This window comes from Trachinotus anak, unplaced genomic scaffold (assembly GCF_046630095.1).
Source record: "Trachinotus anak isolate AG129_WGS33_773 ecotype Australia unplaced genomic scaffold, CSIRO_AGI_Tana_v1 ptg000014l, whole genome shotgun sequence".
Classification (NCBI taxonomy): domain Eukaryota; kingdom Metazoa; phylum Chordata; class Actinopteri; order Carangiformes; family Carangidae; genus Trachinotus; species Trachinotus anak.
This window is the reverse complement of record NW_027273865.1, coordinates 15,596,600-15,618,984: the sequence shown is the minus strand read 5'-3', so window position 1 is coordinate 15,618,984 and position 22,385 is coordinate 15,596,600. Positions and strand designations below refer to the sequence as shown.

General features: G+C 42.1%; 2 protein-coding genes across 3 annotated transcripts; both read right to left on the bottom strand.

The window, feature by feature from the left end:
- Window positions 1–319: 319 nt before the first annotated feature.
- tlcd5a (TLC domain containing 5a) lies at window positions 320–4,981 on the bottom strand. Of its 2 annotated transcripts, none has more exons than XM_071497418.1 (3): window positions 4,630–4,981; window positions 3,213–3,416; window positions 320–2,754 (listed from the first exon to the last, which is right to left on the bottom strand). In XM_071497418.1, the coding sequence occupies exons 2-3, from the start codon at window positions 3,406–3,408 to the stop codon at window positions 2,222–2,224; spliced, it is 729 nt and encodes a 242-aa protein (XP_071353519.1). In that variant the 5' UTR covers window positions 3,409–3,416; window positions 4,630–4,981; the 3' UTR covers window positions 320–2,221. The 2 variants fall into 2 exon arrangements, with proteins under 2 accessions (XP_071353519.1, XP_071353520.1); XM_071497419.1 differs by having other exon boundaries at window positions 4,664–4,981.
- Window positions 4,982–5,371: 390 nt separating this feature from the next.
- On the bottom strand, window positions 5,372–20,040 carry oafa (OAF homolog a (Drosophila)). The gene is made up of 4 exons (XM_071497412.1): window positions 19,334–20,040; window positions 8,426–8,560; window positions 8,125–8,305; window positions 5,372–7,308 (listed from the first exon to the last, which is right to left on the bottom strand). The coding sequence occupies exons 1-4, from the start codon at window positions 19,601–19,603 to the stop codon at window positions 7,034–7,036; spliced, it is 861 nt and encodes a 286-aa protein (XP_071353513.1). The 5' UTR covers window positions 19,604–20,040; the 3' UTR covers window positions 5,372–7,033.
- Window positions 20,041–22,385: the final 2,345 nt, after the last annotated feature.

The following is a 22,385-nucleotide window of genomic DNA, read 5'->3' as shown; positions in this document are numbered from 1 at the left end:
CAGGTGGAGCAGTATCTTACAGCTGATTGGCTCTCAGTGAACAACCAGTGCATGTGCACTTCAAGCGCCCACAACACTCACTGTATTAATGATATCAAGTATTTAATTGTTAATTAACTATCATGATGTGTAATAGAGCTACAGCACCTATGACTAGTGTTAGACAGTCCAGTTTGTTGATGATTAATTTTGAGATTTTTGGGTTTGTTTGGGTTTTTTCGTGTTTTTTTCTCAGAATGACTCAACCTGCATCTCACCTCAAAAGCAGAATTACATCTTGTGTCGACTGTTCACATATTTCACAATGTATTCCTAAGCATACAAACAATATACCAGAGCTTTATTTCATTTTAAACAGGGATTACAAAGGCAAATGAAAACCAAAACTGAAACAACTAAAAAATTAGGACAGTACATTCAGATAATTAAGGCACACACCAGTAAGAATTTTACTTTCTCGGATGTAATGGTAATGCTCACATAATTAGCAGCCAGGTAAACAGGCCTTGTATAAGAGCAATAAATCAAATTTCAGTTCAGATTTAGCACATTACATTTAGCAAATGTGCACTTAAATAAACAAGACAGGGTCACAATAATAAGAAACAGATTTGAAGTCTGAGCACAAAGATGGCAGCTGGTAGTTCTTGGCATGGAAAAAATGCAGTCTTAGAGAGGGCTGAGTCATAATATTCTTTTATAACAAGTCACCTGTCTTTATCCCGTGATGCGCTTTTGTGCTGTATCTGATCAATGTGGTGGAAATCAATGCCACAATACTAAGGTTAACATTTTCCCAATAATTAATATCACAATATGGCAAATGTATGCTAAATCACACATAAAATCCTATAACAGACATTTATTCTAACAAAACTCTTCAGACATGTAAATGAAAAAATGCATCCTAGTATGTTTGGAATTATTAAATTGAACAAAAGAACTTTGGAAAATGATAACCCGTTCTGATTTTATCATCTCAATATGGTTTTATTGAAAGTTGTTAAATAATAACTATTGCCCAGCCATACTAGGGTATGTGTGCAATATTCCCCTGTGTAAAGACTAAATGTAGAAATGTATTAGTTTAGGTTGGTAGAAACGCCTATGTACATCATTGCACAGGTGTGTGAACAATGTACATCTCCAAAATGTTTACAGGTGCTGGCTCAAAATAACGTAACTGAAACATAGGTGAGACAAAGATGAACACACTGCACAGAAAGCTCTTAATAAACTTAATTGAATTGTCAAGTCTCTGCTTACAAGTTCTCTGTGAGACTGTGAGAACATTACTCTATTGAACTAAATCAGCAGGGGCTATCAGTACAGAGTGCTATCTAATCTTTTGTCACACAGATGGTGGAATCAGACACTTCAATTTTGTAAAGTGCAAATTCTGATGCCATTTCACTAAACATTTGAATATATTTATAGTTTATATATATATATATATATATATATATCCAAATAGACTGCAAAATAACAAGCATTACCAGTGTAGAACTATGTAATTGAGAGGTGTGTCTCCATGTGTCCCTGCACATGAGGGAGGCAAAATAAAGGAAAGTTTTTTGAGCAGGCTCTGGTATAGGATTTCAGGCGAACACTAAGAGGAATTATTATAACCTATATTAAACAAAGTAATCAAACACATCACACACATTTCTCTGGAATTCGCCCTAACTTTCCAGTATGACTTCATCTCCCTGAGTACACTTTTCACATCTGCTCAAAGTTATAAAAATGTCAAAAAAACAAAACAAAACAAGACTCCAAGGAAACTAACGCTTTGATAAGTGTTTCACAAGGATTATGGCCATTACATGTAAACTAGTTATTTCCTAATAGTGAACTTCCCACTACCAGATATGACTAGGCAACAGTTCACTCCAACTGAAAGCAACAACTGTTTATAGAAAGTGCTTTGGTTTTCAATCACATGAACTACATCTATGTTGTTTCTGCAGTACATTTTACACAATAATCTAACGTGTTCAGCAGCCATGACTGCATTAAAAAGGTTTTTTTTCCAAAATGCACAGCTGCAGGACCATACAGACAGATGTCATGTGATATTTCTCGCCATAGAAAGTTATGACTTTGAAATATTTCTTTGTTAATCTCGGTTTAACAGACAAAACGTTGATTTTATTTGTCCTTTCTCTAGTGTGTCCAAAAACATAATGTAAATTGATTTCCTTGACAGAACCAGAAGCTTTCAGTCCTTTTTCCCTTCATGACCATTGGCTGCTACTGTCTCTAGTTGGTCTCTCTTCTGTTTGTGCCAGCTCTTGCTTTTTCGTATGGCAAATCGAACAATGTCCACCATGAACACCCAGGATAGAGCGTACATGGCCACTCCCCCACACTTGATAAAGAATCTGGGTCTTGGGGAGATCAGCTCACAGTACAGCATTGTGCCTCCCACGAAGATTCGCATCACCACAAACAGCAGCACAAACAGGACATCCACAACATCCCCCAACAGTGACCTGTAATGTCCCATCTGTTTGAGGAACCAGCGTGCCTGCAGGAGTGGGTTGGTGATTTCACTGCCAAAGAGTACCGCGCAAGCCTCGATGCCAGACTCCCCCAGCCACAGGGTCAGCAGGATTCCCAGGATGCTCATGGTGTGGTGGGCCAGCATAACGGGTCCCTCTGTGCGGAAGTACACACACCAGGCCATATCAAAAATAAAGTAGCCCAGGCTGACCACCATGGCACTCATCTGCAGAGGGGTGTTCTTAGTACCTGGTATCCACAAAACAGAAACAGACAGGTTTTAGCTAACATATTGGTACAGGAGAATCGCTGTAATAAAATTACTGTATTACTGTAACAGGAGCATAAAATTGTTAATATCAACATGCAGAAACAAACTTCTTATTACTTGTTACTGATAACTTTGTGCAATACAGAATGAAGATAAGAAAGGGTCAAATTATTTGATCACTAGTGAATGGTTCATTCACACTTTGTAAATTGTCCCAGTTGTTTGTATCAATGAATACACTAACAGCTGTTACAAGTAACACTCAACATTTTTAACAACAGGCTAAGAAGTTATACTCTATATCTATATCATTATGACAGCCCTCACTGTTTGTGATGTGCCTTGACAGTAAAAATGAACATATTTGTTTAACAGTAACTGTAACATAAAATGCTATAATTTCATAATTTGAATCCACAGAAGGTAAGCATCTTACCTGGATGGCTGAAAGGCCAGGGTCCATCCACATAGCCTATATATGCTGTGATGCAGACTGCCAGGATGCCATGTACCAGAGTGACAAGGCGACAGTTCCACTCATAGCTCCTGGACCCGTTAACATTACACAAGATAAAGTAGAAAGAGACCCAACAGGAAAGGCACAGGAGTGAAAAAACCACAAGCAGTGCCATCTTCTCTTCTGAGGAAAAAAACAAACAAGAAAAGCAGCTAAGACCAACTTACAGTTTCTTTCAAAAACTTGCCCGTCAGCAGTCATCCAGCCAACTTTGAATCACACTACGCGGTGAGAGAAAAATGCACGGAGGCACATCTTGCTCTGTAATATCGCTTACAGTAGAAAGAGACAGCATTACCGTCCAAAGACTTGGACTGTGCAATCCTTTGTAAGTGACCAACAATTAGCCTTTGCTTGAACTATAATAGCACTATAGTTGGCTGGATGAGGGTCTGGTGGGGTGAGGGGGACGTCTCTTCTTCTGCTGTGACGTTTGTACTAGGAGGTGAGACCATACAGATGGACAGGCCCACCCTCACTGGATGGAACAAGATGTACCCTTGATTCTCAAAGACCTCAAGTAACTTTCAAAACTAGATGAGAGGTTACTGGGTGCTGGGCCACAGACAGCTCCCATGGAAGACAGAGGCCTGTCATCATATGAGATGTGCCCCTTGAAAACAAAATAAATCAGTCTAGAAATGTTTTGTTGTCGTCTTGGTTGTTTTGTGCCGCTTCATTAACAGTTGTAAGGACAGATGGATGTCAGGATGGCATGTGGAGGTGAAGCCATGATATTATATTTACTCAATTTGGGTACATTACTACAACACACAAGTAACACACACTTGCCTAAACAGTCAGAAAAAAAAACAAAAAAAAAAAAACAAAAAGGCATAGATCCAATCGGACACAGAAGACCTGCAAAGAAATGTAATATGACATGAAATAAAACAAACTATAAATACCACAACTCAAAGAAATGTGATCTACACAAAGGCTTAAATACTGGACAGCTCAGTGTGTGTCATTACCAAAACTGTTTTCCTTAGATGGCAGCAAAAGCAAAAGAGATGCAACAGATAGATTTATCTATTTATTATATAATTATATAGTTATTCATTATGACTGTGTCTTAGATGTGTTTTGTGACCTCTTGGTGATGCTGCTGTTAATGGTTTTGCTCCGTTGCTGAAATAGTTTATACATGATAAGCTCGAAGGCAGCCGATGTTTGTGAACTGAAAGAGGCGGCAGACCCGCAGCTTATCCCTCGGTTAACAGGATGCATTACTTCCCAGTTAGCTGGGTCAGACAGCAGGCTAACGCCAACAGGCTAACAAAACGCTTTCCTATGGGACTGCAACGCGTTCACAAGCGCAGTAAAACATAATTACCTGAAGGCGCACATGCGGCGGCTTCCTTACTTACATCCTGGGCGTCTTGTGTCCCGTGAAGGTGTGTTTCTGGTGGAAACTGCCCACGGCTTGTCTGCAGACACACTAGCTGCTGTTTGTAGTCCTTTATCTGAGCTCCGCCGGTGGCAGCAACAGCCTATCTCAGCATCCCTGAAATTTCCCTGCCTCCTTATCAGCAGCCGCTGAATGTAAATGTGCCAACTGTATTAACTGCATTGCCCTGGTTGTATCATCTGCCGCAGTTGAGAGGCTATGGCAGGTTTGTTAAATATTTAACAGAATAGCACGTTTCCATCCTCCTGGATGTCTCCTCAAAACGATGGGAGGTCGTCTCCTCTTCTCTTAACAGTGGCGACACCTTGTGGTCAGTGGCAGGAAGTACGCAGGCACGCTTCCCTCCAGCAGGGGGACAAAATGGAAGAGCTAGGTGGTAATAACACCATTACTATTACACTATTACTCTAACACGTTACACATGGGACTGCACAGTAGTTTTTTTTTTATCGTGACCTGGGTTGAAACCCTGGTGGCAAGCCCTGCCAGAGTGTCAAAGTAGGAGTGGGTCAACAAATAGTCAGGGGGGCATCCTGGTAGCCATTGGGTTGAAGATGTAGTTTCTTTCTCTTTCTCTTCCCTTATTTTGCTGTCAGCTCTACTCTTTTGTACCGTCTAATAAAGGCATAAAATGTCCCCAAAACAAATAAATACTTATAGCTGCATATGCAGTGCAAAGAAAGACTTTATTGAAACAAATCATGTAAAACAACTCTTGAATGGTTCATTACCTAATTGCTTCATTTTGTCCTTATGGCGACTTACAGCATATTAACAACTCTTTCATAGAAAAAATATGTTTAAGAACTTAATCTACAATTACATAGAAAATATATCAGTGGAAATGTTAAGGCACTTGATCACCAGAAAAGGCCACAAATAGAAATGTTTCACTCATTTGGTTCTTTAGTTAGCAGGACACACCGACACACAAAACACAAAATGAACTTTTGATATGGCAGTGAAGTCTGAAATGAAGATGGAGGTAAGGCAGACCAAAATCATACTTCAACCTATTGCTCTAAAGGAACAGACAGAAAAAAAAAATGAAATTTGGTCCCACAAGTTCAAGAAGTGCTCCTTAAATCAGGGATCAGGGATTTGAGATGCATAATTTATAAATATTTAACTGCTGACATAATAGAAAAACAAAAAACAGAATTCTGGCATTAGGATAAAATAGAAAACACAAGAAACTGTATAACCACAAGATGGCAGTATAGATTATTACCAGGCTACACTGCAGTTTTAGTAAATCCTAACATGGAAAAACACCATGGTGAAGGGCCTGTTTCTAGAAACGTGAAACTTTAAATCCTTGTTTGACTTTGGTTTACTTGCTACTTTTAAAACAGACTGAGACTGTGAGTGATGGGCGTGATTGGCTGGAGCAGAACTAAAACTGGCCTATTAAATACGATAGTAAACCTGTTTATCCACAAAGTCTGTACAACCATGAAAAGTAGCATGATACATGGATGAGACTAGAAGCAACATCCAAAATCCAAGAGGTTAAAAATGTTCTGAAATTTGTTGGAATACTTGTTACTGAGGACCTGTGGTTCAGACATGTAACTTTAGGAGTCTGTTTAATTCAAAAAGGAGAGAAAACTGATGAGGTTATAACAAAAGGTTTTAACAAAATTATACAAAAATAGTCCACCATAATTTCACTTTGCAACTAGAATAAATAAAGCCAGCATTGAAAAAGCATTTTCTTTGTCAGCCAGCTTACATTGTTATAAACAGGTGTTACGCTGGCAATAAACTGTTTTTCACAGACCTTTAGAGGAAAGATAAATCCACCATCCAAATTTTCCTTCACCAGGATGGAAGATTATGTTTGTATGACTCCTCTGATCACAGTGGGACTGTTGTTCCTCTGCTGGTGTTTAATTGAGCAGAAATGCACTGTCCAGCGTTGTGCATACCGCAGCTTGTTTGAGAGGTTATTGTTGTTGGTCTCTATCATCTGCTCCAATAATTTCTCCAAAAAAGGCACAAAAGTGACAGTTTCTTGGCAAGGTTACATTATATCTGACAATGACATGTCATTTCCCCAGAAAAGGCTTTAGGTTAGTGGGACTTCTCATTGCTGCATCTCTCCCTCCTTAAAGGTTTTGGTCTCATTTGGAACCTGAATTCATTTCTGTTTCAGCTTGAACATCTGGATCTCACCACTCTCCACCTGAGACAGCTTCACTCGTCATCATATAAACTGAGGTCCAGTGTTACTGTGTTTACTTTGAATAACAGGGGTGGAGAAGCATTGGCTTGGCTGGGGGGAAAAAAAAGCATTTCTGTATTCCTAACCATCCAAAACAATACGCTAGGTCTCCTCATTCCATAGACAGAGCTGTTTTTGGGGAACATAGTAGGTGAAATGGTAGCCCTTGCTGCAGCTCTTTATGCCACACTTGTAGGTAGAGCCTTTGCCTGTGGTGTCCCTGCTGCGGCAGTACTTCAGCAGACACGGGTACCACTCCAGGCGCAGGCTGTATGTGCAGAGACAGGGCTGCCACAAGTCTTTAGTAGAGTGACAGGCCTGAAAGCTGGGCACCTCTGTTGTTTGTGGCAGGACCTCGAAGATGGAGCCATCCACTCCTGTAACACAGGCAGGAGAGGGGCCATTATTATCAGAGCCTGTTGTATTAAAAACAAAAGCATGCCATCATACAGTTGTGTGAATCATTCTCTTTCTGATTTCACTCAATTAAATGCCGTATTGAACTGGAGAGTGTGAACAAAGTGGCTAAAAAGAGGGAAGATGGTGCAGTAAAGTGGGAGCTTTGTTATGCAAAGGGGATGCTACTGTGATTGCCTCTGCAGATAACGGTGCAGAGTTTGCTTAATGCAAAAGAGTGCTTGGTGAACCGTGACGATCAACATTGTTTCCTGTTTAACAGTGCTGTCAGTGGACAATAGCGCTGTCATATGGATTTTCCTCAGACTGGACAATTTGGACTTCATTGCTATTGAGATACTGGATCCCACTACAAAAGCCTTAAAAAAACAGATATTTAAATAAGTCTTTAATAACATACTGCAACCTAGATTTTTTTCAAGGTAAAAGTGAAAACTTTATACGGAATGTAAAGAGAAAAATAAAACATAGTAAGCATAGATAGCATGAACAGTAATAGAGCCTTATCACCAAAAAGCAAGAGATAAAACATGGAGTCATATCACTAAAATGAAGTGGAAAGAGGTGAAGACACAGGGAAGCAGGGAAGACAGAGAGTGTTGGGGAGATAAAGAGTGTCAGTACAGAGAGACAATACAGAGCACAGAGTATCAAGACAATCAGTATGGATGGGAGAGAAGAAAGAGAGATAGGAGAACAGTCAGATATTTCTGCTGGAACCACCAACAGAGCGTATGCTAGTTACAATAATAAACAAAGATAAGATGACCACTGACCTTTGTCCAGCCAGTGTTTGACATCTGCCTCCCTGGTGTAGATGGCCTCTCCGGCCTCGCTGCACATGTTGTGAATGTGGGAGCTGAGTTGCAAGGCCCGGCTTAGATTGACGGCCACGCTCATCGTCAGCTGCTCCAGTCCTCTCCGCTCCTCTGCCAAGCGAATGGCATGAGGATTTTTCTGAGCAGACAGTAGGAATAATCAGTGTAAGTAACCCTCAGCGTCCTCTGAAGAATGTAAGGAGTTCATTCATTTTTCTGAGCTGAGGATGTTCATAATAAAACAGCTGCCATGTCATACCTGTCTGAGACGGGCCATAGACTCACTGGGGATGATCTCATTGCGGTTGAGGCGAGAGATGAAGCACAGGGCCTGGTACTGGTTCTGCCCTCTTTCCAGCTCGCCCAGGATCAGTGCTCGAAATATCTTCACATCCTGCAAGACACAAGGGAAGAGAGATGACTGGGTGAACGGATAAACAGACGATTCCCAGACAACATTGAAGTGGTGCGAGAGGCGAGGTTATAATAACTTAATGTTTACATGTGCAGGCTCATACAGAGTAGAACAAATACTCTTTCCATTTTGGTAATTAATGTAGCACTCTTCCAGACACTCAAAGTAATTCAATATGTGCAGTTCAAAGATGTTCAAGCAACTGTCTGCCAAAAGTAACGAGGGGTTTATGTTCACTACATCCATAGAGTCTCTTCTGACAGTTTGTTGATACTTTTTATTGTCTGTAAGCCTGTGCAGTGTTGCTCCAGTCATGATCTGGCTATTTTTGCTGTCAAATTAAAGCCTCTGGGCCTGTTTCTTGACAAACTTATCAGAGCTTCTCAAATGCTGAAACATTTGACCACACTGTTTTATGTGGAACTGTAGAAGTAGGAAAATGGTGATAGTGGAGAATTCACAAAAAAACTTGTTGCTGCTGGCAAGTGTGTGAGAGATCTGGCGCCAAACCCAAGGCCATAAAGAGTTCTGTGAGAGGGCATGCAAAGCATGATGGGAAGCTCCAGCAGTGGGGAGCGCAGCGCAGCAGACCTGTCTCCCTATTCATCAGACACCCTCCCCCCTCCTTGGCTTCAGCTTCAAGACACACACACACACAGTCCCAAACACCCCTCCTCCGCTTTTCACACACCCCTCTGAAGCAAACAGGCTGAAGAGGAGTAGCAGCTTGAAGGCTTTCACTCCCTGAGCAGGAGGGACTCTGGGACAGATAAACAGCCCAGTGATAACCCCATTGAGTCCTCCTTAAGCTCTTTGGTCCCACTTCCTGTACGCTAAAGTGTACACACTGGCAAAAAAAAAAAGCAATGCAACCTGCCTCAGAAGTGTTTGTGCTCTGTAGCTCTTTGGAGACTACTTTGCATGATCACTGGTTTAATAAGAACCACTTTTCTCTGTGAAAGGGGTTTCTGGCAGGCATACAATACAAGCATTGGTATTACACAAGACAATCATGTGATACTATTTGACCTTTGGAAAGCAAATTACTGAGCAAATATTGATTCACAGGCTTTATGTGATATTAACCTCAGGTTTTTCACCTCACACATCTCTGGGAGCTGCTCAGTGCGTGGACGCGCGGACTGAGAAAGTCGAAATTAAATACCTCAAATATTCCCATATTGTGATAATAACCCAGTCATCTTTTTTTTTCTTTACATAAAAGAACAAAGTCTGAATGATTAAAGAAAATGTCAAGACTAGAGGAGGCAGTGAACAGAGTGAGATGTTAAGAAGAGGGAGTACAATGCAGACGGAGAGACGGGCGAGAGTGCCATTTCCCCTCAAGTGTAGGGATACACAGAGGCCACGACTCAAAGACCTCCCATATTGTAGACACATGGCGCTACACTGGGACACTGTGTGTGTACGTGTGAGTAGGCAGGGAGAGAGAAGGAAGGGGGAAGGCATTCGTGTCAGCCACATGGATTTGCCCCAGGGCCCTCTGGGTAATTACAGAGAAGCAGGGTATAGTTCCACCAACTCTGCTTCTCTGGAACTTACTTAATGCTAAAGTGCGGACGCTGAGATCTCCTCCTCCTCTTGTGTCATTATGTGTCCAGATTAATGATTGTCAACTACGACTTTTCTGTATTTGGATTTAGGGCAAAAGGGCAAGGGGAGGGCACCAGTCCTCGCTATGGCAACATTCTCTGATCGAACTCTGAAAATCTACAGAACAGAGATGTGCTTATTTGTTTTTCTTGCAGAAAGTTAGATGAGATAATCAACACCACTCTTATGTTGCTAAATATGAAGCTATAGCCAGCTGTTGATTATCTTAGCTTAGCATGAAGAGTGGAAACACAGGGAACTAGCTAGCTTGGTCCTGTCCAAAGGCAACAAAATCTACCTACCACCGCCCCTAAAGCTCACCAATTAGTATGTTATACATTCCATTTGTTTAATCAGCACAAGAGACAAAATGTAAAGTGACAATTTGTGGTTTTATAGAGGCTTGTACCTCTCTCTTGGGCATGTGTAGTAACCTCCTGGATTCCTGTCAAGTCACTCTCAGGTGCTCCCAGCTGAGAAATTGTCCAGGGTATAAGCCACAGAAAAATCACCAATTTTCATTTTCACAATTTGATTTGAAAAATGGCGGCACGCGAGGATGCAGCGGCTTTGAGCTCTCTGTCTCGGTGCATGCACTGACCTCAGGAGGCTCTCCTAATTTTGTTGTATACAATGACAATAAAGGCTTTCCTATTCTATTGTAAGGATTAAACAAATGAGAAATAATATCTTCATTGGCGGGATTTGGAGGTTCAAGCAGGTGGATTTTGACATCTTTGGACAGAACCAGGCTCGCTGTTGCCCCCGACTTTTCTAGTCTTTATGGTAAGCTAAGCTAACCATCTTCTTACAGTACTTTCATATTCGGTGTACAGTCAAGACAGTAGTATCTATCTTTTCATCGAACTCGCAACTATTCAATTATTCATCCAGGTAGCACTGGATAAAAGACAAAATTACTTCTTTCTGCAGCCAGTGGGTCTGTTAATAGAAATTAAATTTAATGGTGGCCTTTCAATGGCAATAACAAACCACAGTTGATTGACTCACAGTTTAGGTGCGGCTGAGATAATAATCAGCATGGCTTCTAACAGCAAATAGAGTAATAACAATGACATCATCTCCACATCACCATCCAGACAGAAGCTGTTGGATTCAACTGTTTGTTTGGACAGGACTCAACTCACTTCTGCCTGCCTGAAAACCAGCACTGACACATGCACACACTGACTCATTTGTGCAGACACACTCACAGTATGATTTTCAAAAAAAAGAGTGAATGTGCAGCATTTACATGTGTTGTTATGATGACAGGCAGCATTCAAACACAGAGAGAGTAAGTACTGAACTGTCTAATCAAACAACAGTTATCTGTTTTTTAGAGTCAAAGCAATATGCAAACTGTTGATGTGGGAATATATATACAAATATAAAAAGATGTGCATGTCAAACTCCTGTGAGAAAGCAGTAGGTGCTGTTGTGGCAGAACCTGCTTCATCTGTGCTGTGGGTATAGATAAAGATTCAGTCAAATGCTGCTCAAATACCCAATATTACCAAACAGTTAATGCTAGTGATACATCTGAATAGGAAAACACTGCTGCAACTTTAGGACATCATAGTCTAATGGACCTGCCAGAGCTTGAACACTAAGAGTAAGACCACTTGACTTCAAAACTTGTCTTTAAAGAAGGGAAGCCTATATCAGGAAAATGAGTCACCTCCTAAAACAGACCTACATAAAATTAAAGGTTTGCAGACCAACATTTAGAGAAAATCACCAGGTATGGACATTAAAAATTAAAAGAGTAACATTTCTCCGTCTTGAAAAAGACGGGTAAATGCCATAATCAAAGGACAGTGTAGCCTTGAGTTTTTCCCCACCAGAGCAGTGTAAATGTCAGCATGGCTATAAATAATCCACACAAGTACAGATTCCTCAGCATTGCTCCCTGACACCCAGGACTTAGTCCATTTGCAGACAAACTACCACTGGCCAACAGCCAAACACATGTCTGTATTCATGCAGTTTGACTAGTGGGTCATACTAAGAGCTGTTAAACAGGAGAGTGGCGGGGGCCTGTGGTGGTGGGCTACCTTTGGTGGGCCAGATTATTTAAGAGGTGCACAAAAGCCTATTCAGATACTCAAAGGGTGCCATTTACAGTGAACATTCTCCGTCACTGTAGTTGTAACCAACCTAGCCAAATACGCTCTCTTCACAGAGTATGTACCTGGTTTACATGGCTCTGAAAATGTGAGCTGTGTGAAGCCCTGTGCTGAAGGAAAAATACGGTTATTTTCTATGAGGGCTCTATAGCTAAGACAAGTTCAAATGCTATAGTGAAATACTGCAAGACACATAAATCTCACTATCTCACTTTAGATGTCATACTAACTGTTCCAAATTACACTTGCATGCATGCATGGATGGACTTCAGAACCCACAAAAGTGCATGCACACACACACACACACACACACACACACACACACACACACACACACACACACACACACACACACAGACCCACACACAAACACAAACAGCGTGCCAGTAGCTATCCCCTGTGCAGTCGGTTCTTCCTGTTTTCCAATCCCCTCTAAGACCCTGTCTGTTGATAAGGCTGATGGCTGGCTGGGGAGGACTGCTGGTGAGCCACCCTCTCTGATGGGTCATTTGGGATCACTGTGGGTTTGTGTGGGTATCTGAGCTTGAAATTAAAAAAAATCTGTCCAACAACTAGATTTTTTTTTCTCTTTTTATGACCCTTTCCTAGACAGTGGTTATTAAGCCTGCATAGTAATGTAAATCTAACATAGAAGCTCATAAAGTCAGCATTAGACAGCCTTCCAGATGAGCTATTTGGCTTTTATTTGTAGAAAAAAAAGTATTGAAACACTGTATTTACTCTTAAGACCCCCAACCTACCTCAATGGTTCTACCTCTGTTTTAAAAAACAACATATACGGATTTGCTATGTTTGGTAATGTAGAGGATATTTGCCTTGGTGCATGAGTGAAGCCCAGTCAAAAAACACAGGTGAAGGCAGGGATTAAAGATCATGTTGGGAGACAGAGGGAGAGAGGGGGAGAGAGACTCACACAGACAAAAGGAGCGAGAGAAAAGCTGCCATGCTGAGAAATGCTTGAGTTGAAGCTAATTACAGAGGCTCCAAAGGCAGGAATGTGGAGTCACATTAGGAGCTGGTCACACCTGGCTGTCCAAAGCGCGGACCAATTAGTAAACAGTGGCAGCGAATGGACAATAAAAACACTGGAGGCCATACAAAGAAAAGTATTCCCTTTGGCTATGGAACAATGGAAGGTGACGTACTTTGCCTACTGCTGGAGTTTAAACATTTAAGTTTTAACATGAAGCAGGAAATACAACTGAAAAAATGCACCAACAGCTCCTTATTTATATTTTTAAAGGCTTTAAACCTGTGCAAAATATGTGCAGGCCACAATGGGGGAAGCATTCGCTCACAGGGAATCTGGATACAATTATCCGGACACCCAAACTGTTTATGGAGACTTTGCATTCAGGAAATGAGAGGGAGACAAACAGTGAGTGCTAACAGGGAAGGAAATGAGGCAGATAGATAAGGCATAAACAATAGAGACAGCTACAGTCACATTCAGCCTCTAGCCGTTGTCCTGCAGCTTTCATATCCTGTTGGAGAGCATGCATAAACAGCAATTTTATGGGAAAGCATTCAAAAAATAATGGAATAATTCATTTTTATATCATATCCTTGTGATAAAAGCAAATATTTGAATTATGTTGTCTTTTCAAGCTTTACATGCAAATATGAACTCCATAACTCAATTCATACATTTAAACTCAATAAAAAAAAAGAAGGTTTGAATGTGATCTATGTTTTTGACTTGTCATCTGGTTACTTTTGTACACACCTTTTTTTTTTTTTTTTTTGCTTTTAAATCTATTTGGAAAACATGTCACATGTAAAAGTTCCTTTTAATGGGATAACCCAGTAGCTTGGTGCTAGTTTCTACAGTACTCTTTAAAAACTGTTATTTTCTGCCCCTTTCTTTTCTAGACTTCTACAGAGCATTTACTATAGAAACTGTGACTGTGACTATAACTGGAAAAGTGACATAAGAGCAGTTTATTTGACAAGAAAAAGGGTGGTGTAATATCCTGACCCGTTTAACTTTAGCAGTAGAACTGACTGGACTGTCACAAGGGCTGCATAGTGAAGTCAAACACAATAAATTAGTTTGAAAGTAACCAGGCTGAGCAGGCCAAAAGGACACAGTCATGGATTTGACAAAAGGACATTTGAGGACACTGTGCGGAGAACAGAACGGAAGCTTTGGCAGAGCAAACCCTTTGTTAGTTCTTTAGTTGCCAACTGTGATCTTAAAACATCTGAGGCAGTTAGAAATGATGACAACCAGGCCCAATGCAAGCCAAAACTACTGTCTCCTTGTCTATCAAGGAGGACTGTTACCGCAGCACCATGCAGCCCACTGCCCCTGATTATTGGGAAAAAACCTGAAAGTGTGGGTGATAACTGTCTCTCTCTGCTGTGGGAATGGGAAGCTTTTTCTTCATGAACATCTGGCTTGCGGGCGGGAGGAGGAAAAAGGATAAAGACATCAACAGGGGCAGAGGGGCCACGAGAGGCCAGAGGGGGCCCATGTGGGGCCTTGAAGGGCCACAGCAAGGCCACAGAAGAAGCTATTTTCCTGGGATTCAGAGTCAGCAGGGAACAAAGGGTGGCTAGGAGAAAGGCTTAAGTGGGTTCATCCTTGAAATGTCCACTGCCTGGACACATTGCATTGAAAGGTGCAAGGAGAAGAAACGGAGACAACATAATATGAAAAACACACACAAGTCTGAAATAATTTCTAGTATAAATGAATTTATAAATTGAAGTATAAAGTGCCATGTTTATAAACACTGATTACTTTCTTGAACGTCTTGTTTTACTATGCAATGACTTATCTGTGAAGTTTCTCTCGCCCACACGGAAAGGAGCCAAAGGAGCTTGACAAGGGAAACTGAGTAGGAGTCGAGGTCTTCTGAGGTACTGCTCAACGTAAACAACCGCTTGATTATATGGAAACATTTGCTGTGGTTAAGGAAGAGGAGCTGAACTCTATTTTTCTCTATTTCACTCACTCTGGGAAAAATGTATCACATGGATCATTTAACTGACTACTAGTGACTTGCAGATGACTCACTGTGACCTTTCCCAATAGTAGAGAATAACAGTCATATGCCCCTCAACAATGCCTGAAACAACAACATTTCCTGTTGACACTTACCTGTAAAAAGACTTTACAAGTTTGTGCAAGTGACAAAGTGGGATGGTTTTTTGCAGGGTTGAGTGAGAGTCAAGGTGTGGCAGCCGAAAAAAAAAAAAAAAGGCATAAAATCTGTTGACAGCACTGACTTGCAACTGATGTACAGTGCCTGCAATCGGGAAAAAAACAATAACTGGCAGTTGCTTCATTTGGCAAACACTGGCATTTCCCACAAACAGAAAAAAGAACACAATGAATTGCCAGCAAGCCTCCCACACAGGAGAGTTTGCCTAATGGCTAATAAAGGCTACCATCCAAATCCATTTGAACAACCTTAATGTGTGATACAGTGTGTGAAGGCTGAGAGAGAACTAGGAATGGTCACCTGCCAAAATGGGTCACAGATACTGTGTGTCCCAGTGGGAGGGCACACAGACAAGCTAACCGACCTGCCTCCCCACCCCCACCTCTCATTCTGCTTTTGACATAGCACATGAGGGTGTGTGAAGAATCTCCAATTCATTCTTACAGCAAGCTTATTGTAGGGCGTACCCATAAAACCTCTGTACTGAAGACAATCAGAATATACACTAGAGTGAAGTGGCCTGAGGGCACCACAGCCCCTGGCTGAAACACAATCCGGTTTATAAGGCTCAAACGAAAAGGGAATTAATAAGCAAATGGCTGACGTTCTCATTCGCACAGTGGTGCCACCGTTTACAAAATCCAGGCCAATTTAACATGATAGTGTGAGACAGTGTGAGCGCCAACCGACTTCCCAACATCTGTTGCTCCCTTGACCCATCAGCACAGCAAGGGGTCACTCGGGCCAAGTCTACACTGATGTAGATACATTTAAATCTTTCCAGCAGAGAAAAAAAAACCGTCCAAAGTGGATAGCTCTGACAATGTTATGTTGTATTATGGATGGTTATAATGAAATTTTTTGTGATCATGTGATTATAAACCTATTGACTTAAAAGGCTTCTGCACTTAAAAAAAAGAAAACAGCGCCTATGCACTTTTCCAATATTTCAGCATTTTGATGAGGACACCAGACTGCTTGAAAATAATCTGAAAATACCAGTGTGGGTGGAAAGCTTTTTCAAATTTTAACAACCTTTTTCAAATTATTCTGCAAATGTTAATTAAACCAAAATGCTCTCGAATGTTTTATTACAGGTCCAAGTGCATGTAACTATAGATGTAGAAGGATGCGCACCATTGGATCCCAGAAATGAAACCTTCCTCGAATGTTAACTCAGCCGAGAGGCCCGTGAAGTCACTCACATTCCTGCATTGATCAAACCCACTAGTTGGACATGAAAGTAAGAGACAGAGTACAAACTGATTAGCGCCTCTGACAAAGTTTCTACATCTGGAAAGAGCCAAAACAGCCTCTCAGATATGTGAGACATTTCCCTTGGATTAATCTCCAAGACGTGGTTTACATTCAGCTCAAGGTCTTAGACTGTGCTAGACCATAAATCGCTGCAGTGGTTGCTGAAGGAAAAGAGATCTGCATTGAATTGGCAACTAACAAATGGCTTCAGAGAAACTGTCAGTTCAAGGCTACAACAGTACATCTGTGCTCTGATTTGTTTTGTGTTTAGAATTGTACATTGACATTAAGCATGTGGTCAGGATATGACTGAACTGCTGACAGATTACTGCAATTTGACATAACTGAGAGTAGATTCAGCTGTAAATACTTCACCATGATGCCAGAGAGGAATGAAATGGTAACATTACTGACATGAACTCCATCTACTGCGCACTGAAAACTTTTGAGAAAGTTTAGTGACCTACAAACACACTAAGAGAGTAAATACTGAATGATTAACTCCCTCCCATGATGCCCTTCTTTCACGATAACATCGCAGTGCTCCAGTGGGGTGAATTTAACTGACAGTGTTATCTACATGTTGAGATTGACTCAACATGACAGAGAGGTGTCATGAGCAAGCTAAACCACATCATCTTTTCCATATGTCTACATGCCTTCAGAGCAAACGTAACCCTGCTGAAATCACACAATCACACATCGGCTGATTCCCACAGTGATTCACTGCTTGGATAAGGTTGACTAAACTTCCTCCTCACATCCAGCAGACCACTTCACCAGTGTCTAATGGCTATAACATTTACCATCACATCTCTGCCACGTATTCACAAAGCAGCAAAGAGCAAGCAGCGGGCTGTCTGTTGATTATTTGTAAAGAGCTCCTTTGGAAGTGATTCTAGTGAAGATCATAGACTTTCAGAATTACCGTCACACAAAAACGAAATGCTCGTTTGACCAATTATATGCTCTCACTAATAAGTAACATGAACACACCTTCCAAAGAGGGTTTGCGCCGGTACAGTACCCAATCCACCTTTGACTGTGTAGTTCATTATAACTCTCCAGTGTTTAACAACCCTGTTAAAACACTCTTCTTTCCACATGCGTTCATCTGGACTGTATATTCATGGCAGCTGGAAGTGACAGCTCATCCAACTTTCCATAAATCTTGGAGATACTGCACAAGAGCAGAATAAAAACCACATGCAGGAGAAATGAGGAGAGAGCAGGAAGGAGCGAGCAGGAGACAGAGAGGGGGACAGAGGGAGAGAGAGACACAGCAAGAAAGGGGAGGTGGAGGGGGGGGGGGGGGGGGGCAGAGAGGCCAACCTAGAACTGGAACTGATAAATCAAGCAGCGGAAAAGTAAAGTGATCTAAGAGGTTCTGTTGGCTTCATTCAAGTAAACAAAACCATATGTGCTTATGCATGTGTGTACGCACGCACGTGTGCATGCAGGAAGGGACGTAGTAACGCAGGGCGCCTGCACGACCAAGCAAAGGCTCCCTGCTCACAGATCAGTGTACGTCTCTTTCTGCTGGTGTGTCACCAGTGACTGGGGGTGACTGCCTCCTCTCTTTCAACTCTAAATTAGCTGTTTTGGTTAGCGAAGCAGACGTGCAGATCAAAAAGGTCAGACATGCCCACTTAATCCTGGTAAATCTCCCCCTTCACATCTCGCCAGCCCGTCAGCTTCTGTGTGACAGCAACCATCACAGACACATGCCTTTGCTCTGTGCGCCTCTGTGAGTCCCCCTCCCTCCCTCACACTCAGCAGTCATAGTTTTCCTTCCAGGACTGACATTTATATGTCTCCGAGTAGTGATTGTTTAAAAGAGAAACAGTGTCATCTTTCCAAAGAAATCGCAAGTGCAGTGCTGGTCACTGGAGGGACAGCTTGTCTACTTTTAGAAGAATGCTAAATATGGCTGCTGATGATCAGCTCTGGGCTGGACCTGTGAGCAGCAGGGGCTTTAAGACCATTGGGGTCTGTGGGCATCCACATCTAAGGAGCAGCAGCTGTCTTGACCTCTGCGAGACTTGTGCTGAGATGGAAGAAGATGAATGAAACTCCAAGTTCTACTTTAGTTTATGAGTGATCCGATTTTGTCCTGGGGGGAAGCACTTAGCTGAAAGTGAAGGTTGGGGCCCATCAGTGGTCCCTGGGATGCCTCCAAGGTCTCCCAAGTCAAATAAGGGACAAAGTAATTTAGGATTTTATCTCATTTTAATGATGACTGAGACTCACTGCTCTCACTGAATTCACTGTCTGCATCGGTTCTGTCGCTATAAATGTCTTGTTTAACTTTGAGACCTCCTGGAGGCTTCAAGGACCACTGACAGGCGCTAGCCTTTATTTTGGGAACCAAGAAGTGGGCTCAGCTGCAACAAGTTATAGTTCAGGCAAAATTTACAGTTAGAGTAATGTGAGACTTTCTAACAGCACCTTCCAAATCTCGTATCACCCGGGTGTCACAATGAGCTGGGGAAGGGGGGGGGGGGTCTCTCAAGGCACAGCAGCAGCGGGAAGTCACAGTGGTAAACAGGACCACCTCTCACCTGTTTGAAGTCCGCCACAAAAGTGATGAGTGTCCCATCTCCCTGCTTGAATTCGAGCGATATGGAGTCTCTCTCATTGTCCGCCTCCAAAACCTCCTCGGTCACCAGTCCGTCAGAGAGCCGGACCCGGACCCGCAGCTCCGAGCCGAGTCCCACAGCGACGACCAGGACCAGGGCGCAAAGACGGGTCAGTGTCCGAACTGAAGCCGCAGAGGCGCAACTCGCAAACATCCCCAAAGACGCAAAACTGAACCGGACAGAGGAAAACATCGAGGAGAGATCCAAAGCTCTGCGTTCATATCCCTTAACTGTTTCCTTGGATTTGTCGTAAAGTCTTTTCCTTCATATTCAAAGCCGGGTTGTAGTTTACAGGTCGCAGTCCCATATGGCCCCCGGTGTCCAAGCACTTTCCAGAATTACGAGCACGGTCATGGAAATCAGACGACAATCCCCTTAGTAAAATCTCTGCTTTTCACTTCTGGGAGCCTGGTTCACCTCCACTGAAAGTCTCTCTCCCCGGTGATAAGATCATGCGCAATTCAGCCCCCCCCCCCCCCGCACTACAGCCAGTTGTCCTGCGATCGCACGTTGCTCCTCATTCTGCTTTGTGTTGATATTCCTGTCTTCTCCTTTTTTTTTTACCCTCCTCCCTCTGCAATTCATACAGTCCCGTCACTTCCTATCTGTCGGTGTCCCACTGCTCGCCTGGCCTCCAAACTTTCTGTTGTGTGGGAGTGAGTGTGTGTGTGTGTGTGAGTGCGGTGATGGTAGTAAACTCTTAAAGCCATACCACCCTCTGAAAACTCTGCCCATCCCCCTAAAGGCCTCATGTGATCCCCCTGCACTCCAGCGTGAGGGCTGAACTGATAATACCCCCAACAATTATAACAAAGGTGTTGTTAGGATTTGTAAATCATAGCTCTGTGGATGTTGTTCTTGCCATGTAGGGATAAATAAAAAGGCATGGGCAAACTATAATCTGCAGCTGGTGGTGATCGAAAAGCAAACAACGATCAGATGCCAAAAAAAATCAAAAAATAAATGATATTTTCAGGGGGAAAAAAAAGGCATTAACGATTTTTGATTTTCTAGCTACTTTCACAAGTTCACAGCCCTTATGATTGAAAGATAATATGAATAAATTATGTATTCATTGTCATAACCTAGTTTCACTACATCTCATCTGGGGAAAATAACACTGGATAATAAATTCTTCTAACACATGTTCTTGGCATATTAAATTTTATTGTGGCATATTTGGATCAAAAATATGTGAAACCAAGCCTATTGCTCTGCAGCAGTATGGTCCACCGCCTACAGCCTAATGAGGAAAGCAAAGATGTGACTTCTAGAGTAACCAGTTTTAAGAACAAAAGTATATATTTTTACAGTTTTCTTTTATTAATGCACTCTGTTGTTTTTCAGTTGTTTATCTAATGTAGCTATCTAATCTCTCCAACACTTTGTTTGAGTTCAGCTGAGATACCACCCCTGTGAGGTACATCTATCAGGTAATTGTTACCTTTAAAGACAGCATATGGTTGATTCACCGGCTCCCAGCTGTAGGAATACAGTCACTGCTTTATTCTCCTGAAATATGTTATTTCATTTTATGATGTCCTCAAGGGAAAGCTTGACAAGCCTGAGGCGAGAGCTGTCAAACAGAGAAAAGCCGCCTATCTGAGAGAAGATCTCAAAGCCACATTAAATGGTAGATTACTACTGTGTGTGTGTGTTTGTGTGTGTGTGTGTGTGTGGCAAAAGGGAGGGTGACATCCCTGCTGCACTTAACCACCTGAGCAGTTATGTGTTATCTCTTTTGCTTGACGCACTGCATTGTGGGTGGGCCAAGCCCAAGGGCTGGTGACCCCAAATGTGGCAGCACTAGAGTGCTGCTGAGACCAAGAGGTGGTCGCTTCAGTGGAGGGGAAAACAAACAGAGAGGCCATAAAGCAGAGCAAACATTGTTAGATGGGCCCTACAAACTAAACTGGGCCCTGGACCCTGATAGACTGCAGGAGTGGAGGTCACGCAAACACGCCTCTTTGCGGTGGAGTTCAGTCCTCAAGTATTCTCTGGCTACATCTTCGTTTCAGCATTTTAAATAGCTGCAGGCCAAACTTGGAAACAAGACTAGGTCATGGGATGCATATCACCATCTGATATTTTACTAAACCTCGTGAAGTCAACAGTTTAATACCTCCTACGCTGTCAGCAAACACTTAAATCTAACCCCACCCCTCATTTCTGTAATCATGAGCGACAACAATTTTGGATCTAAGTATGAATTGCCATGCAGTATCCACATACACACAGCAGTCCAAAGTGCGGTAGCTCTGTGTGGCTGTTTGCCTGCAGTGACACGGGCAGATAGCAAAAACAGACAGTGCAAAGCTGCAGTGTACAGAGGGTGTTTATGATTAACTAGCAATTGCGTTGTCCTGCAGTAATTACAGACACAATGAGAAGTGTTCTGTCCACCACGTCAGCCTTTTACCTCACTGGTCTGCTATAAAACAATCTGCCAGTGAAGAGAAAAAAGCACAAACGAAAACCATACAAACACCCCGAGGAGTGTATTTGCTTGAAATCTGCCTTATTCTTACACATCATCAAGTGGAAATTTAATAATATAATAGAATTTAGATTTAATCATATTCCTTTCACTGTTGACTGACCTCATGAAGGCTAGCCAGGTTATCCCAGCTTTGCAATACTCAAACATACTGGAATATTCTGTGGATTGTTCCAGCTGAAACGGGGAGAAGGTGTTTGCATTCCTGAAGGCAAAACCTGTGAAATAGACACCGTAGTCTTGTCTGGTCAGTCTCCTGTAGACTTCCTACGTGTTTGCTCTCTCATCTGAACAACACAGCTGTGAAAGTCTCCTTATCTAAACACGTGTAATCTTGGCTTCCTCCTGTAGCTGTGAAATAAGAAAAGCAATGTATATCTCACCCTGTGTTAAAAGAGATGCACTGACTATTGAGTAATGATGTGAAAGGAAAAGAATTATAGGCCTCATATGCTTTTCCTTTACATCTCATCGTGT

Bases quoted from the DNA above. Each gene is read 5' to 3' on its own strand.
- tlcd5a (XM_071497418.1), bottom strand. From the start codon at position 3,408: ATGGCACTGCTTGTGGTTTTTTCACTCCTGTGCCTTTCCTGTTGGGTC. The intron at 2,755-3,212 runs GTAAGATGCTTA...TGTGGATACCAG, and splicing joins CTGGCCTTTCAGCCATCCAG to GTACTAAGAACACCCCTCTG.
- oafa (XM_071497412.1), bottom strand. From the start codon at position 19,603: ATGTTTTCCTCTGTCCGGTTCAGTTTTGCGTCTTTGGGGATGTTTGCG. The intron at 8,561-19,333 runs GTGAGAGGTGGT...TGTGTCTTGCAG, and splicing joins TTGTGGCGGACTTCAAACAG to GATGTGAAGATATTTCGAGC. The intron at 7,309-8,124 runs GTCAGTGGTCAT...CCTGTGTTACAG, and splicing joins CAAACACTGGCTGGACAAAG to GAGTGGATGGCTCCATCTTC.